General features: G+C 36.7%; 1 protein-coding gene across 5 annotated transcripts in view; it reads right to left on the bottom strand.

The window, feature by feature from the left end:
• Window positions 1-9,089: 9,089 nt before the first annotated feature.
• STS (steroid sulfatase) overlaps window positions 9,090-17,248 on the bottom strand; it is a 110,646-nt gene continuing 102,487 nt past the window's right edge. For all 5 annotated transcript variants that reach the window (XM_082783372.1, XM_082783371.1, XM_082783373.1 and 2 more), the window contains one exon: window positions 9,090-10,603. In XM_082783372.1, the coding sequence (XP_082639498.1) occupies window positions 10,221-10,603 (383 nt within the window). In that variant the 3' untranslated portion in view covers window positions 9,090-10,220. The remainder of the gene's footprint in view (window positions 10,604-17,248) is intronic.

The raw sequence follows: 17,248 nt of genomic DNA, 5'->3' as shown, positions 1-17,248 counted from the left end.
ATTTAAATATTTGTTTTCCTCTGTTTTTAACAGTGGAATTTAACAGATTCAGTGTTACTTCTTCTGACCCATGTAAAAAGGTACATTTTATAGCTGGATAGTAGTTGACCCTCACTGCCTTTAGATTTATCTTTTCTGAAAGCTTTTCATTGTTCTGTTATTATTTTTAGCCAGTACTTTCTACATCATGATCTTTATGGTAAACAGTATCCTAGTAACAGAAGGAATTGGCTGTTGAACTCAGAAAAAAAATATTAGCTATATTTTCAACAAAGAGAAAGGCTGGAGGCAAGCTTACAAGTATCTGACAGACACAGACTGAAAGTATGGAATGGGAAAGGTTGGAAAAACCTAGAATTTAAAATGTATATGATTTTTCTATTTTAGAGTAAATTAAAATTGTTGGCAGTCAAGAGTAAAATGTTATGTATGAATAAGTCTGTATATTCTGTTGGTGAAGGATCTTGCTCAGCAAAGTCCTTGAAGACAGTAGGATGGCAAAGAGTTAAGTTGCAAGCCTGTGTTCAAATACCCTGTTTGATTAGGATCTTTCTGTTTGTATTCTTACTAGATATGTACTTGATCTTGTGATAATACAAATTATTAAGAAATTTAGCCCATTAGTGTGTTGTAACCAGTTTTGTACTAAATATAATGCAGGGTAAACATTTTTAACTTAAGAAACAAGTGGTAAAAAATACTTAGCAAGTGGAGCCCTAAAATATTTTTTTCATGCATAACTCAAGCACCTTATTTATTTGTTTGATAAATTAGTATTTCTGAAGACATTAGAAGATATAAGGTATATATATAACAATGTAGGCTTTTTAACATAACACATACACATATGCTATAATAGAGATTGACAACTGTATATGAAATGTCATGACTTTTTCTAGAATTTGAGCAGTATTCTTCAAGCCCAGTTCATTCAACAAAATCATAATTGATATTAATAAAAAATGTAAATTGGAAAAGATTTTAATTTACTGTTGGCAAATCTCTATTCTAATTGAAATCTCTCATCCTAGTACAATAATTAAAATGCTGGCATACAAAATGATTAATATGACCTTAAAAACAAATTGCTTGACCTGTATAATGATGACACTTTAAAATAATTTCAGTAGCATATTTCTTCACTGATTTGCAGAGCCTGGTAGAAACAAAAAGAACTGAAGGTCATTTTAAAAAGCAAACAAACAACAACAACAAACAAACAAGCAAGCAAACAATAAAAGAAGATTGTGACATTTAGTTGCAGAATTCTTACTGTGAAAACCTCCCTTTTTGGTACTCTTAAAAGCATTTAAATTTCATATGTGTTTACTTTTAAAAAAGATTTTAAAGACTTCAGGAGACAGAAGTAATATTCAGCTCCCTGAAGCTAGATATAATGAGTTTTTTGTTTTGTTTTGTTTTGTTTTGTTTTGTTTTGCTGGCTTTGCTAGTTATCCTGTCTCTTTTTAGTTTCTATTTATTATTATTATTATTATTTAATCTGTGAAAAGGCAGAAAAGATGACTCTCAGACATAACTGATCTGTTATAAGCTAGACTAGACACACCTTGTTTTTCTCTCTCCTAGGCAGAAATGGAGATTCTCAGCTCTAGATATATTCATTGTGAGTGTATAAAATTAAATAAGATAAATCTGAGCCTAAGAACTACAATTCTACCTATACTAACTTCTAAATCCTTCTGAATGCACGAAATACATTCTCCCTTCAATGTCTGAGGACTCTGATCCTATTTCCAGAGCATTCTTGACAATGCAAGAATGAGGCTCTTCCTGCACAAACATGGTTTTCTTTCAAACTGAGATCAAGATGTAATTCTTTTGAACCCTCCCTCCTTGACACTTTTCTAGATGGGTCAAAGCATCCCTAAGCAGCTGCCTGGGTATAAGAAGAGGGTGGGCAAGGAGAACCACAAAAAACTTGTGCCCTTCTTGTACAAGCTTTGTCACTGTGTTGTAGAGGCTCATAGATTCACAGCTCATGGAGTGAGCAACAGAGACAGAAAGTGACTTTGTAGCCCTAAGGTATGTCTATCTCTGCTCTAGAGGGGATCTGTGTACTTCATGTGATTAAAAATCCTTAATCAGTCTTGAAGTTTTGTTGCAAAGCTGTCATCACAACCCAGGTGAGTGCCCTTACTGCTAGGGAGTATTACCTTCTTCCTGATTCCCTCAATTTACAGTTGTTTGCTACCCAGTGGCATGGTTTCATCAGGAAGATGAAGAGTGATTTTTTCATTCCCAGACTGTATGCTTTCACAAATACTGAGTTCATCCCTCAACCTCCTGATAACTCATTTGCCTCCTCTAAACTGGCTTGGGTATGCACTTTCTGATGAACTCCACAGACATCACTTTTTTTTTTTTTTTTTTGATTTGCCACATGATGGTCCATGTCCATTTTTTGTCCATGGACTCTGCACTTTCTTTCCTATTGCTGCAAGGCTGGACACTATGGAAAGAACCCGTGGCTGGGCCCCTTAACTTGTGTCAAAGCATGCCCAAGGCACCAGTTTATAAAAATATTCCACATCCCCTTATTCTACCTCTTTACCAACTACGCATTCCTTCTGCTTTGCCAAGCTAGTTTAACTACAAAGGTTCTTTTGAGGAAATCTAAAGGTTTAGCTGCCTAAGAATCAATTTGATTAAAGAATAAGGCCCATTTAAGCCACAGTTTATTATAGAGGGCTGGTCATCTCTGCACTGATCAGCAGAGATTTAATGGTAGCAATGCGATTTCAAGGAACAGCAAAAATTCTCCATTTTTCATTGCTTTCAATACATAAGAGAAACTGTGGCATTAGTTAGGTACAGTTCCTTGGGAATCTCTTATGGCATTGCTGTCTTTCTACAGCTTTACCTGAGATGGTGTCATGGTTGCAAACCCCCTTTTTGCATGAAAGGATGTCATTATACTGCAAGATCAAGGTGTTCAACTATTTAGATTCAGAGTCTGGCCTTCACAGTTTTAGGCCAGAATCTGGATTGTAACAGACAATCACCTCAAACTGTGTAACAACCTCCTTTTGTGCCAAGAAAGGGTTTACATTCGTAATTATGTTTTAGGTAAATCAGCCAAGCAAGATTTTAAAAGCAAAACTGCATTCCCCAGAACGGGTTTGGATAGCAAAAAGGAGAAACACAGGAGATATCTGAAACTGAGCCCAGGTTTAACATGTGAAGATGGCATCCCTCTTCATAGTCTGGTACTGAGTGCATAAAAACTGGTGGGCACAAGTGATTATCTGCAGCTTTCATGTAGTGCAGAATAATGCTGCTGCCTGAGCTCTAGCAAAACACTTCTGTCATTGTCATTAATTTCCAGAAAGGGCAGAATGCCATCTAGCTGCTAGGGATGGCCTCTTACAACTGAATTTTGTTGAAAGATAATCAAAGACATTGTCATTCAGTGGCATAAATCTTGGTATCTAAGAGGATTTCCCCTTATTTTTAGTAAATATCATAGGAGAGAAAGGAGGGGCACCAAGCTGATCCTTTTGCAGAATAATATATTTTTAAAAAGCCTGGTGAGTGATGAGATGTCACTGCATGATTGTGTTTTTCATATGTATGAGACACAGAGGTGTTAGGATGTAACATTCCTGTTCCAATAATCTCCTCAGAGCTTAAACAGTTCTCTGGATGGGTGACATTAATCAGCTGCTTCCCAATGCATTGCATATGTTGTTTTAAGATTGACAATTGAAAACCAATCAGAACATTTTCCTAAGCCTAATTATTTTGTATTTTTGACAGGAGATGGTATTACAAAAAAAAAAAAAAAAAAAATCTCACACATGGTACAAACTTCTAGTAATCTTTTTATAATATTTTTTTTTTCTATCACTATCTGCATTATCTGCACAAGTAATCCATTTTTAAAGGGTTTTGTTTTGTTCTGTTTTCCTTGACAGCTTGGTTTCATTTGAGAGCAATGGCTACCATATCAAACCAAATTTATAATCTCGTAATCCAACCCGAGTCCATAAGGCTTTTGAGATGCTTTGTCTCTAATTTTTTAAAATAAATATTGCTACCCAAGGCAAATTCATATGAAATTCTCTTTAAATAAGTGTGAAAATGAAGAGCTCTGCCTTATAATTTCAACTACTTCCTATTTTTTCCACATAAATCAGATACTATAAAATCTCATCCGTATTGAAATGCTCTATTATTTAAAAATGTAGAATATTGTAGGAGGGTGTTTTTTGTGTTTTGTTGTTGTTGTTTGTGTTGTTGTTGCTTGTGTTTTTTTTTTTTTTTCTTTTTCTTTTTCTTTTTTTTTTTTTCATACCTGAGCTGGTCATATATGCTGAACCTGTTCTCTTCAAATACAGTTTTCCTTTTCAAGGGAAATACCTGTGGTGCTATTCTTTTATAGATAAGGCTAAATGTCTACCCAGGGAATCTAGCATGATTAATGTTTATTTTTGTATTCTTTTATTTTTATGTTTTAAGTATTCAGAGGATGCTGCACAAACTTTGCAAGGCCTATAATCCACATCATACCAAGGTCTGTACTGTTTGATAAGGTACATTTACAGATGTACCATCGGATAATCAAGCCAGCTAGTGTAGTGCAAGCTTCAATGAGAAGCTAGAATTCAGTTCTTTCCATGTGCATAAGAAAGCTTCAGTCACTGAAGCTTTTGTTCGTGCAAGCTCAGTGCTCTGAGTGCTGATCTAGGAGATTAAAGCTACTGTGGATGGTCTTAATAACAATTTGTAGCAACCTTTGTCTGCTGTGTAGATGAAATTCTTGTTGATTTCAATGTGAATAAAAGCTACTGAGAACACCAGAATGTTTTGGAAAAGCCCTGTGACCTGTCACAATATTTTAAGCACTCTTCAAGTCATCTGCAGTTTTAGCAGCCTGTAAGGCTTTTGAGTCCTGGGAGTTTGGCACGTCTTCTGGTCTTCCAAGGAACAAAACACTATTGCTCCCTCAGAACCATAGCTTCAGATTAAGATGTCGCCTCCTGAATGATGATTCAAGAATACTTTGCTGCATATGTTTACTCAGGGGCATAGTGTCGTGCATCCCCGTGAGTCCCAAGCAAGCTTTCACGTGACAGGCTGGCACTGCAGGACACTACTTCAGAGTACAGGCAGAGTCCAGGCAGCCACAGAGGTATCTGTGTTCCTCTTGGTCACCTGCAGTCCCTGATAGACCCAAATCCACTGGCCATTAGTAGGACTCTGTCTTCAGACTGGAGATAACCTATGTATACCACTTGCTCCCTGGTAGTTCCCAGGGAAGAGTTTTGCTATGCCAACCTTTCCTCCTGCCACACAGCTGGCCTCTCTGTTTGCAGTGCACTCATCCACGAAGGACTCTTCCTGAAAGTAAGATCCTCATAACATATTTCAAATGGTGTCCGGGTAATGCCAGAGGACAGAGAAATGATAAAGATGCAAGTGTCTGTTTTACATGTCCTAATGTAAGTTTAAAAAAAAAAAAAAAAAAGAAAGAAAAAAGTTTTATTATATGTCACCTAATGGAAACAGCTGAACAAAGTGACAAAGTGTAACCAATGTATTAGATGCCTTAGCAATCATACTCATATACTCATATCATATTTGATAAAATAGTTGGGTAAGATATGTTAGCATAAATTACATTAGAACAATGCATTCTGGCAACTATGCTTGCCCTCCTTTTCTTTCTTTCTCCATTTTTTCCCTGTACTAGATGACATCTCAAGTGAAATTTTCTACATTGTCCTCACATCTGAACACCCAGATCTCACATTATCTCACAATGTGAGATAAGCTCGTGCTGGCAAGTGATGATTCTCACTGAGCTGTGAAGGATATGGACCATATTCACTAAGATCTCTGCAAACTTTCAGTTGGATTTCAGTGAGCTGACAAGCTGACACCTCTCTCCAAAAGCTCTTATTTCCTTCTTTTTTTTTTTTTTTTTTTCTTTTTTCTTTTTCTTTTTCTTGACACAATAATTTGAGGCAAGTCAGGAAATCTCCATTTTTAAGAGCCAAGAACCTGTGACATCCCGTCAACATGGGAGAAATATTAAAATAATTCCATATGGTCTCCTATGTCTGCTAAAAGAGGAAAGACTGAGAATAAGCATAATTAGAAAGATGAGATTAATATCTTTCCCTGAATCCACAATGCACATCTTTTTTAGACATCACCTCTCTCTGCTCCAGGCCCTGACCCCACATTTGTTAAACAGTGAGCACACAGCCTACTTGCAAACCTGAAGTTAAGTATTATCTTTATACATATTAGTTTTCTATCTCTTAAACTGCACATTTTGTAGAGAGGGTGACTTACTGACTAGAAAGTGCACCTTTACCAGCTCAACATTTTTAGCACTTCTTGTTCTTTCAGTATTCCCAACAGTTAAAGAAACACTGTTATCCTTCTTTAGGCACAGATAAGGACTCGAGAAACAGAGGTAAATGACTTGCTCTGTGCCATAGAGGAACTCTGTGATAAACTAGGATGTGATACTGTTAAATAATTCTCTAGAGGAATACACTTTCCTCTGAAGCTGAACTCCCACTTTAAACTGATGTACTCTACCATCAGGCACCATGTTAAAATATCAGTCCTAGTTAAATGGTAGATTGAAAACCAGTCTCAAAGTACAACAGAAGCACATTCTCCTTGAACCTTCCTTGTTAATAAATTGTGATTCATGGCTATCCCATCAGTAATGTTGTGAAAAACAAAACCTCCTTGTTAGAACAGGCAATGTCATTATAAAAATGGTATGCTATGTTTCTCATTTTATTTTGCAGATAAACAAGACTATTTTAATTACTATGATCTGACATGCTATCTCCAGAACAGAAGGTACAGTACTTGAAAATATAATACATTTGCAATACATTTGCAATACAGGGAAGGTTTATTTTAGGCATTAAATGAAACAGCATTGCCATAGAAAATGAAAAATACTGTCCTATTCTTAACAGAATCTTTCATGAAAGAACAATTGTAAAAACGGAGTTCAGATTTTATTTCTTATGTCAAAATATTAAATGCTGTATTAAATTAGATTTTGGTAAATATGAAGCTTGTGGCACAAACTAGAAATAATTTTTATTATTCAGAGTTCTTTGGATGTGCTTTAATTTCTTAGATTTTATAATTCACAGTTAATTCTTGATAGGTATTAAATAAGTAGAAGGTTAGCAGCATCAAGGAGTTCTAAAAATCACATATTTTCACAAAGACCACATTTTACTTTCAGATTGATTAGGGTATAACAGCCATTGTGATCAACACAACATATAAACTGGAGGACTTAAAGGCAAAGAAATAGTTAGAAAAGTGTTTGAGGGGTGTGGAGGTTTTAAGAAAGAGTATTGGAGAGATGGCAACAAAACCCAATGAGGGTATAAAAGAAAGACTCTATTCAGTCAAGAAAAAAACAGAGCAGAAGAAAATTATCATTTTTCGTTCCTCAGTCAGGCAGCAGAGATCAGCTGCTGTGTTAAGAGAACAATCAATTCTCACACCTGCAGAAAGTAAAGGTATAATAATAACATAGCATCTTCCCGATGAAAAGAAGTAGGTGTGGATGTCCTTAAATTGAGGACATCCATAAATTGAGGTCCTTGTTAAGGTCACAGCCTAGCAACAGTGGGAACAAAACAGATCCAATGACAGTTTGTAAGAGTTACTGCTGCATAGCTAATACATAACATATTTCTGTCCATATGATTCAGCAGGAATATTTGCTTGCAAAGTCTGCATAAACCACAGGAGTGCTGTGGCACCTGGAGAGAGCATCCTCCACCCCACTGGTCTCTGTGCACCCTGGCTGAAGGTTGGGCTGCCCACCAGCTGCAGGGCAGGCAGAGGGGTCAGCATCAAGATGCTCTTGGGCCACATGGCAGAGACAAGGAGTTTGGGATGTGTGGACACTCTGCTGTGAACGCTGCAAAGAAGTACTTGTATTTAAACTGCACGGATCTTTCTTCCTAAATTTATGTTGTATATTCAGTGATTAAATAAAGTAGGGAGGCAATTATGCTGCATGAATGGCCATCTGACAGCTTTCCAGATACAATATAAACAGTCCTGAGAGGCTGCTGGGGAAATACCTGAACTGACTAACTTCATCAGCACACACAGGATTTTGCTACCTACAGAGAGCTCACAGAGCATATACAATCATAAATACAAGGTGAAACATCAAAAATAGGACTTCAGGGAAAGAATACATTTCCCAAGACAGGAAACTGCAACAGAAAAATAATTAGAATAAAAAAAGGATAGATTTTACAGAGGGATAAATATACCTTATACCACAATATATTTTTATAGGACAGGCTTCAACAGCTCCCAACAACTGGGTCACAACCTTAATGGCAGCTGACTGAAGCTGCTGCATTATTATCAACTGAGATCCCTTTTGCATTAATGCTTTGGTAATACCACCAAACAGATTGTAATACATTAAAATGTTGGAATGAACTAGTGTTCTCTGATGCAAGTCACCTTCTATTATCAGGCATCAAATTCTTTTAGTATTTTGCTGGTATATTCTCCTCTGGTACAATCTGCCAAATAAAACTCTTTGCCTGGCTGTAGAGTAGATATAAAATGTTCCTGAATAACATGCAGATAAAAATGGATCGAGAAATTAGCCCTGAAGTATTGTAGATTTCCCAAGGCCTTGCTAAGAACTCCAGAGACTGTTATATTTGGCTTTGAGAAAATTTAAATGTTCAAACCCAAATTTATTATCAGAAAATGGTAGATCCTATTCAGAGAGCGTAAACAACAGCAAAAATATTTAAAGTAACACCAAATGTTACTTATCTGTGATGCACACTGTACTCATCAGTGGAAGAACAGGTATGGTATGTAGATAGTGCTTTTATATTATAGTATGAATTTGAAATTCACATATTAGGTATGGACCAAATCTTTCATTTTAGCAACTGGGTTATGAATATAAGGGTTTGTCTAGATCAGGTATTAAATAATTTTCTTTCTTTCTTTCTTTTTCTTCCTTCCTTCCTTCCTTCCTTCCTTCCTTCCTTCCTTCCTTCCTTCCTTCCTTCCTTCCTTCCTTCCTTCCTTCCTTCCTTCCTTCCTTCCTTCCTTCCTTTCTTTCTTTCTTTCTTTCTTTCTTTCTTTCTTTCTTTCTTTCTTTCTTTCTTTCTTTCTTTCTTTCTCTCTCTCTCTCTCTCTCTCTCTCTCTCTCTTTCTCTCTTTCTCTCTTTCCTTCTTTCCTTCTTTCCTTCTTTCCTTCTTTCTTTCCTTCCTCCTTTCCTCCTTTCCTCCTTTCTTTCCTTCTTCCCTTCTTCCCTTCTTTCTTCCTTTCTTCCCTTCTGTCTTTCCTTTTGTCTTTCTGTCTTTCTTTCTGTCTTTCTATTTCTTTCTGTCTTTTCTTTTCTTCTTTCCTTCTTTCTTTCTTTCTTTCTTGGGTATGAATTTGGCCTGCGTGTATTTCTGAAGAGCTATTCTGAAGAGCTATAGTACACACTCAAGGACACACCTGGTGCACCTGAAGTGGTTTGCCTTCCAAACAAAGGTTGATTCCATGCAATAGGATGCTAGCTAGGGAGCACCATTTTAATGTGGACTAAGGTCTTCTACTATATATCTCTCTATATTTTTATGGCACATGCAGTGTTAGATTTTTGGCACTGTTTATTATTCCATATCACTGATGCTTGTTGATAGAGATGCTGCTACAAATCTGTCCTTTACCTATCTGTCAGTTATCAAATTATAGTCACAGATGGACCTCTCCAGCATTATATATATATATATATATATATATATATATAAAATATGCATTTGTATTTTTTGGTGAAATATCCTAATAGCGGTGAATAGTACTTACTGAAAAGGACAGAAAAGTGTGTACTTAGTGGTTATAATTGACAGAAACAACAGGTGAATTCCTCATTGTGTAAAAACAAAGCTGAAGCTGAAGATCTAGAAAATAATCTAATCTAGAAAATGCATACATTTATAGATAAGGGCAGCAGCATGTGCTCCATACCATTTCTTGTATTATTAAGTCAGAAAAGATGTGTCTTGTTCTCCTTCTCTTGGCACATTTTCTTGACCGAAATTCTACTGCAACACCATATTAAAGACAGTTCATCCTACATAACAGACTTCTAAAGGCTTTGTGCAGTGGTTCAAGTGAACTACCTAGACATTCTCCTTGTTCCAGTTTCTGAAAGGGAACTGCAGCTTGTTTATCCAGAATGCACCTCCAGCAGGCTGTGTTCTGACTCAAAGTCACAGTAGCAAGACTGAAAGAGAGATGAGCAACATGGCTGAAGCCACGGCTTCCAGAGAAGGTTGTCCCAAGAGAGCTGGTCAGGGACAGCTTGCAGTGATCTGGTGTGGTTAGCTACTGCTAGCTGTATGACCCTGAGGATTTCATAGAAACGTCTCTCTGTTTTTGGAGTCAGTGGCACTTTCTCTTCAGGGTCTCTGGAGAGATCGAAGAGCAGTGGGGGATCATGGCGTGTGATGAATCCTCCATGGCAAAAGCAAACATGAGAATCATAGCAACCATTAGAGTCTTCAGGATTGAAGTTTGGAGTGAAGAAGAAGGCTTTCCAGACAGATTCACCTGTAGTTTAACAAATACAAAACAGTCAATGATAATATGACCAACTGAAAATCCCTTCATCTTACAAAACTAATTTATACCACAGGACATCAGCCTTTTGGTACAACCTCTATCTGTACACAAACCACAACATACTGAATGAGCAAAACAAAATTAAGCAAAACATGGTGATTTTCATGCTACATATGTTTATGACATTATAATAATTATTTAATTCCCTCGGAAGAATTCTAATGAACTAAATAAAAGAAATCTGAAAAGAACATTTTTTAAAGGAAACAGTACTAAGACCTGCATAAATATTTACTAAGACATTGCTCTGTCTTCTTTTAGACATATTAAAATTTACCTTTTTCACTTGACTATATCCAGACATGATTGAGCTCTGAGTGCTTCTCATTTTGCTAATAAATATAATTTCATTTTTGTCTTTTTCTCCCTTCATCTCCCTGTTGCATTATGCCAGTACCCTCTGCCATACGCATACTCTGCAAACACGTTAAGACAGAGATTCTCATTTTATTAAATGTGATGACATGAACTCGTATAATGGATTGTAAATTCATGTCTTAGACCTCTAGATGATTAAAAAAAATTAAAAAAATAATAATAATAAAAACAAAACATTATTACAGTAGCTCAATTCTTAGGTGAACCTTGGCTTTGTAAAATGGGAACCAAACATCTTCCAGATAGGTCATTTTCACTTAACTTAATTTGCTGTGTATAGACATTGAACTGTCTGCACTAGTGTAACTTTATTCACTATTTTCACTATTTGAAATACTAATAAATTCCTGGATCAAGGACAAGCAGGTATCAGTCCATTCCTTCAAGAAGCACTCTTGAACAGAAGGCACCCTGGAGAACCTGCAAATACTTAACAAGAAAGAATTAAGCAATAAATGGCTATTGTTTTCCTCGAGCCTCACAGAACAGACAGGCAGGGCAGACAGGAGCAGACAGGCATATCCGGGGAAGTACACAGTCCTCCCCAGTCGAGGAAGCATACAATGCTCCAGAAGAAGACCAGGGAGTAATTAATCAGAGACTTATATGTACTTTATTATTAAGAAAGGCAGGACAGTAAACAGCTGAGGGCTATAATGTCTGACTACCCATCCATTTGAGTTTATACAGATATCATAAACAGATATCAGTAACTTACTTTGCTAAGTGCCCTATTGCTGAAACCATTTTTGAATCATCTCTTCTTTTTAAACTGGGGAAAAAATCTTTTTGGTATTCTGTTGAATATTGTTAAGTCCACAGAAAGCTTGTTACTCTAGTAACAATCTGTCAATAATTTATATGTGCTGCAGTAATTAATACTCATTAATCATTTCACCAGTTCACCAGAATGGAAGGCACTAGAAAACGTTGCAAGGGGAGAGATGAAGTGTTACATGACTTGCTGTAACTAAATCACAGTCAGTGTTTAAAGAGAAAAACAGGTTTAAAGAAAGAAACATCTCAGTGGTCACAGGTTGCAGTTCCAGTCTATAGCATGACTTCAAAATACGGGGGACCGTGAAAAATAATCAGAGGGCTTTCTCCTGTGATGAAAGGCTGAGAGAGCTGGGGATGTTCAGCCTGGAGAAGAGAAGGCTCTGAGGAGACTTTATAGCGACCTTTGAGTGCTTAAAGGGGGCTTATAAAAAAGGAGAACAACTTTTTGCTTGGGCAGATAGTGACAGGACAAGGGGGAATGGTTTTAAATTAAAAGAGGGGAGATTTAGATTAGATGTTAGGAGGAAATTTTTCACTCATAGGGTGGTGAGGCACTGGCACAGGCTGACCAGAGAAGCTGTGGATGCCCCATCCCTGGAGGTGTTCAAGACCAGGTTGGATGAGGCTCTGGGAGACCTAGTCGGTGGCGTCTTTGCCTACAGCAGGGGAGTTGGAAGTGGATGATCTTTAAGGTCCCTTCCAACCCAAGCTGTTCTGTGATTTTGTGATTCTATGATTCTTTACAGCTTCTTCTATACCACTACATTTTTCACACTGTAAGGAACTTTACCTTTAGGAACCAATTCAATGACTGAATCTGGAGACTTCCAGTTCACTTAGTCTGCACTTAAATCAGGGTCAACAGTGACGGTTATGATACACAGACTGGGAGACAACTGTGAATGCTGCTCAGGAGTCAGCACAGAGGAAGCAGTTAAAGGCAGAGAGTTCCCTGCTGGCACAGACAATAGGACATGGCAAGCTTTAAAAGGCACTGAGGGCTGTGGCTGCAACAGCAGCAATGGCTCGGTCATACTGTGGAGGAGGGACAGGATAGGAATGGACAGGATGGGAGCATTCCTTCATCTCCTTCTCCAATAACATTTTAAAATGTTGGTTTGATATTTGAATTATTTGCTGTTTTCTCAGAATTAAGATGAACAAATAAAATCTAAAGATCCCCCTCAAATTTCTTTGAACTTAGGCACAGAACACTGCCCAGAGCAGAAACACGCCTCTCAATTATTGAGATTTAAAATTTACATTCTGGGAAGGTATATGATTCTATACTAAGCATTTCTTCAGGTTCTTTAAATTGTTTAATTGTCAAGTTCAACAACGAAGAACAGAAAAAGCCAAAGGGCATTATTAATCAGTTCTCTTTGTGCCTCTGTAGACCATACAATATTTACCCCACCTGAAAATTCAGTTCAGAGTACTATAACACCTTGTTAGAAGAGCAGAAAAAATTATATAGCTATTAAAATGTCAACTAAAAGAAATTCCAGTAAGGCCATGCACATGAGAACTCTGTGGTCAGGCTGTCTTACCATAGATTTATCCTTGATAGTACACTTCTGCTGAATGACATTGAAAAGAAATTTTCAGCCAAGTTTTTTGGTATTGCACATTGTAGCACAAGACCATTTTAAGGGCTTACACACAGCAATATAAATTCTGCATGGGGATTCTGAATTACAAGCAGCTCATATAGGTAAGTATAAAGACATGGGGAAAAGAAAAAATGAGGAAGCTGTATTATGATTTTTGTTCCAAGACAAAGTTAGATGAGGCCCTGGGCAACCTATCTAGTAGGTGGCATCCCTGCCCTTGGCAGGGGGGTTAGAACTGGATGATCGGGTTGATCTTTCCAACCTGAGCAATTCTATGATTCTCTTGCAGAATAAAGATTTCTTCAGGTTTGTTTATATCCAGAGCATTTGTTATGTTGCAAAAACATGTGTGGGGTTTGAGACAGCCATGTGTGTGACATCATATCATGTCTGAACTGCATGGCTAATTTTTCCAAGAGCTGATGATTATCAGCTGTGCTGCTATGTAAATCATGCTTATACTATGCAAACCACTGAGCTCTAGGAGAGCAAGACTGTTATTGTGCAATGATCATCTGTTGCACTGCAGTGATGCTTCAGAGGGTCTGGAACTTCATGTAGTGCTGGAGGAACACCAGTGCAGAGTTAACCATTAAATCCTAAGCATTATAAAAACTAAAGCATATCTGCCAGTGTCTGTGGCTGTGAAACATCCAGTGTAATACTAGGAGACATAAAGAGCTGTCAGACTTCTAATCTGTAAAGCTGATGAGCTGTATAAGGCTGGATATTAAAAAGGGAGAGTTCTCTCCCAGTCTCTCTCAGCTGATATAGAATCTCATTTTGTCAGAGGGTTAACTACAAGGATCAAATTAATCTCTCAGTAATTAACAATGCCTTTGTTCTGCAAACCATCTGGATAGTAAACTCTCTTTTTATATAAAGACAACTATATATCTCTTCTTCAGTGAACCTAGTAGTAAAATTGTCAGGGCTCCCCCACAGTCAGTATATCAGATCCCTTCCAAAGCACAACAGGCAAGCTCAAAGTCCACAGAACCCATTGAGACCCCGTCCCAATGTTCCACAGCTACTTTATTCAGCATCTGTATTTTCCTGCAGTTCTCCAGCTCAGTGAATTGCCCAACAATTTCACTTGTTCAGACCTCCCAATGCCACTTTTCTTTACACATGTAGAAAAAACAAAAGCCACAGAAAGTGTACATATAAATAGTCTCAAATAAAACAGGTTGCAATTAGTTCAAGTAAACCTGGTATGAACACACTTGCTATGAGTTTGATCTCCTAAACAGACTGCTATTCTGTTTTATCTATTTATCTGTAGGATCTATTTATCCTCTCAGACTCATACAGACAGTATACAGTTCCAACAGACAGGTAGCAGCCATAGAATTAAATAAAAGCTCTCAGTAAGATATATTAATATTTCTAAGATGACGTGACACACTGGATATGGATGTCATTTCTATTATAGTAGTAGCACTGTGCTTAATAACTGATGGCTATATCCTATTTTCTGATAAGGACTTCTTGAAGTGAATAGAAGCTATTGCTGCGTTATTCCCTGAATATTATTTTTACTGTATTTAATCTGCAACAGATAGATCTAGGTTTGCTACTATTGTCATTGCTTTTGTTCATATTATTTTGTTTCTTCTTTCAAGAGAAGAAAAAGTTAAACAAGTCTGTTCTTCACTGTAAATTGGGGAGCTGGTCTGTCCTTGACTTCAGAGGCACTTGAGCATAACCCTTTGGGCACAGTGCTACATACAAATGTAAATTGACCACAGACTTTTCCTGCATTTTGTGTGCTCTGTAGCCATGGTGAGCTCTCACATTCTATCTTAAGGCAGCTCTTCAACATTTCTACAGAGTAACAGATGAAAGCCAAAACTCACTTGAAAATGATATTCTTCAGATAACTGTTGTTACTGCTAGATTGATTCATTTCTTCCTGCTTTTTATATCTTTAGAGTAATTTAGAAGTGCAAGATTCTGTACTAATTTTATATAAGGTAGAAATCACATATGTGTATTTACTCAGCTCTTCAAGTATTTAATAATTTTAACAAGATTTTGGTTGCTAAGTTCTTGTAGAACTATATATGTCATAGGGAGACTACTATTTGGTTACTATAAAGAAAACATACGTATTTGGTATTTTTATGAATATGTGTATTCCTCAAACAGCTAATAAAAACCTGCTATTTGAGTTCAAAATTTTGTAACTTTACTCTTTCAGTGATTTTTTTTCATTTTTAGATACTTGTATCTGGGTATCTTACAATGTTACATTGTTACAGCAGTTAAAAAACAGCGCATTATGTCCCAGTGTAGGTGGAAAATAACTGAGCAATAATCAAAGACTTAATGTTAAGTTTATAAGAATTGGTTGTTGATAGAAGAGGCTTGTGTAAAGAACTGTGCAGAACATAAAGTATTTGTGGTAAAAACATGAAAAAACCTACACATTAACAGCAGTGATTTTACAGTCTTAATGATAGAAACTGCAATGCTAAGTATCCACTAAATCTGAAAGGATTGCACAGTGGTGGACATCTAATAATCATACTGAACATTACTGGAGGAATAATACAAGACATGGTAAACCCATGCTCAGGCTGATGAAATGAAGTCAAGTCATGGGTTAATTCTTGCATGAGCTGGTGAGCAAGTGCTGTGCTATTCAGTGGAACAGGGTTCCACTGAATTCTGTTCCAAGTCAAGATTATTAGCTGAATGGTAGAAGCTGACAAAGAATTTTCTTCCTGAATTCTTCGTTATCATCTTCAAAAAGAATGACAGATCATGTATAGAGTGTTTTTTTTCCACTTGCTGAAGAAACTCCCAAATGGGCACAGAAATTATGTTGCTAAAAAAGGAAGTGTGAATGCAATATCATGCCTCATATTTGGAAGTCCTCGTTAATAGAGTTACACCGAAGAATACATTTTGCCCTGGAAAGAAAAAAGGATTCCACCCATAGTAACCTGATGCATATAATCTTGACACTTGCTACAAATTTGGTTCAAGGGTCTATTCACTTGTTGAATTGTCCACATAATTTTCAATTCATCTAAACAGCAGTTGATGTCATGCTGAAGACAGAAGATAATGTTGGCACTAACAAAATTAGTAGTCTGTTTCATTGTTTCTGAGAAAAAGAGTGGTGATTTGCATGTACTGGTTTTCCACTGGAGTCAGTAATAGACATAGCTAAGAAACAACAGAGTAACACACTTAAGAATGTAACGAAGCATAGCCACTTTGCCAACGATGACAAAAATTAAAGAGAAATCTATTCAGAATGGTGTTTTGCCTTTTGTCCTTTCTGTCCTTCAAAAAATGTAATTTATTAATAGAAAATAAATTGAGGACAATCACTCCTCTCTGACATAAAGTGGATGCAATCATCTTGATTGAAATGAACAGATATGCAAGATTCAGACAGCTATTTTCCTGATACTGAGTCAAACACATGAGACAAAGATGTAAAGGAAATTCTAAGCAACTACTGCAAATATTTTCAAACAAGTTTGAACTAAACAAAACCATCTCCCAGAATTTCATCATAGATGTCTCTCTCCAGACGTTTTTAAAAATCTAAAAATTTGGAAGTCAAAAAAACCTTTGATACACAGAATGCACAGAAATATTCCAAATCATTGACATGAAAATTTATAATGAGTTTAATCTTTAAATAGAAAGAAAAGGGTCAAAGAAAAGTTTAAACCTGTTTGACTAAGCTTGTTATGAGCCCGCGTTTAGGGAATGGAAACCAGAAGCCTACTAAAAGTCTGTGCAAAATAATATGATTACTGAGCATGTGTACAAACAGTGC

This window comes from Aythya marila (assembly GCF_965140915.1).
Source record: "Aythya marila genome assembly, chromosome: 1".
Taxonomy (NCBI): Eukaryota; Metazoa; Chordata; class Aves; order Anseriformes; family Anatidae; genus Aythya; species Aythya marila.
Note: the sequence above shows the minus strand (reverse complement) of the source record. Positions and strands in the feature narration are given on the sequence as shown.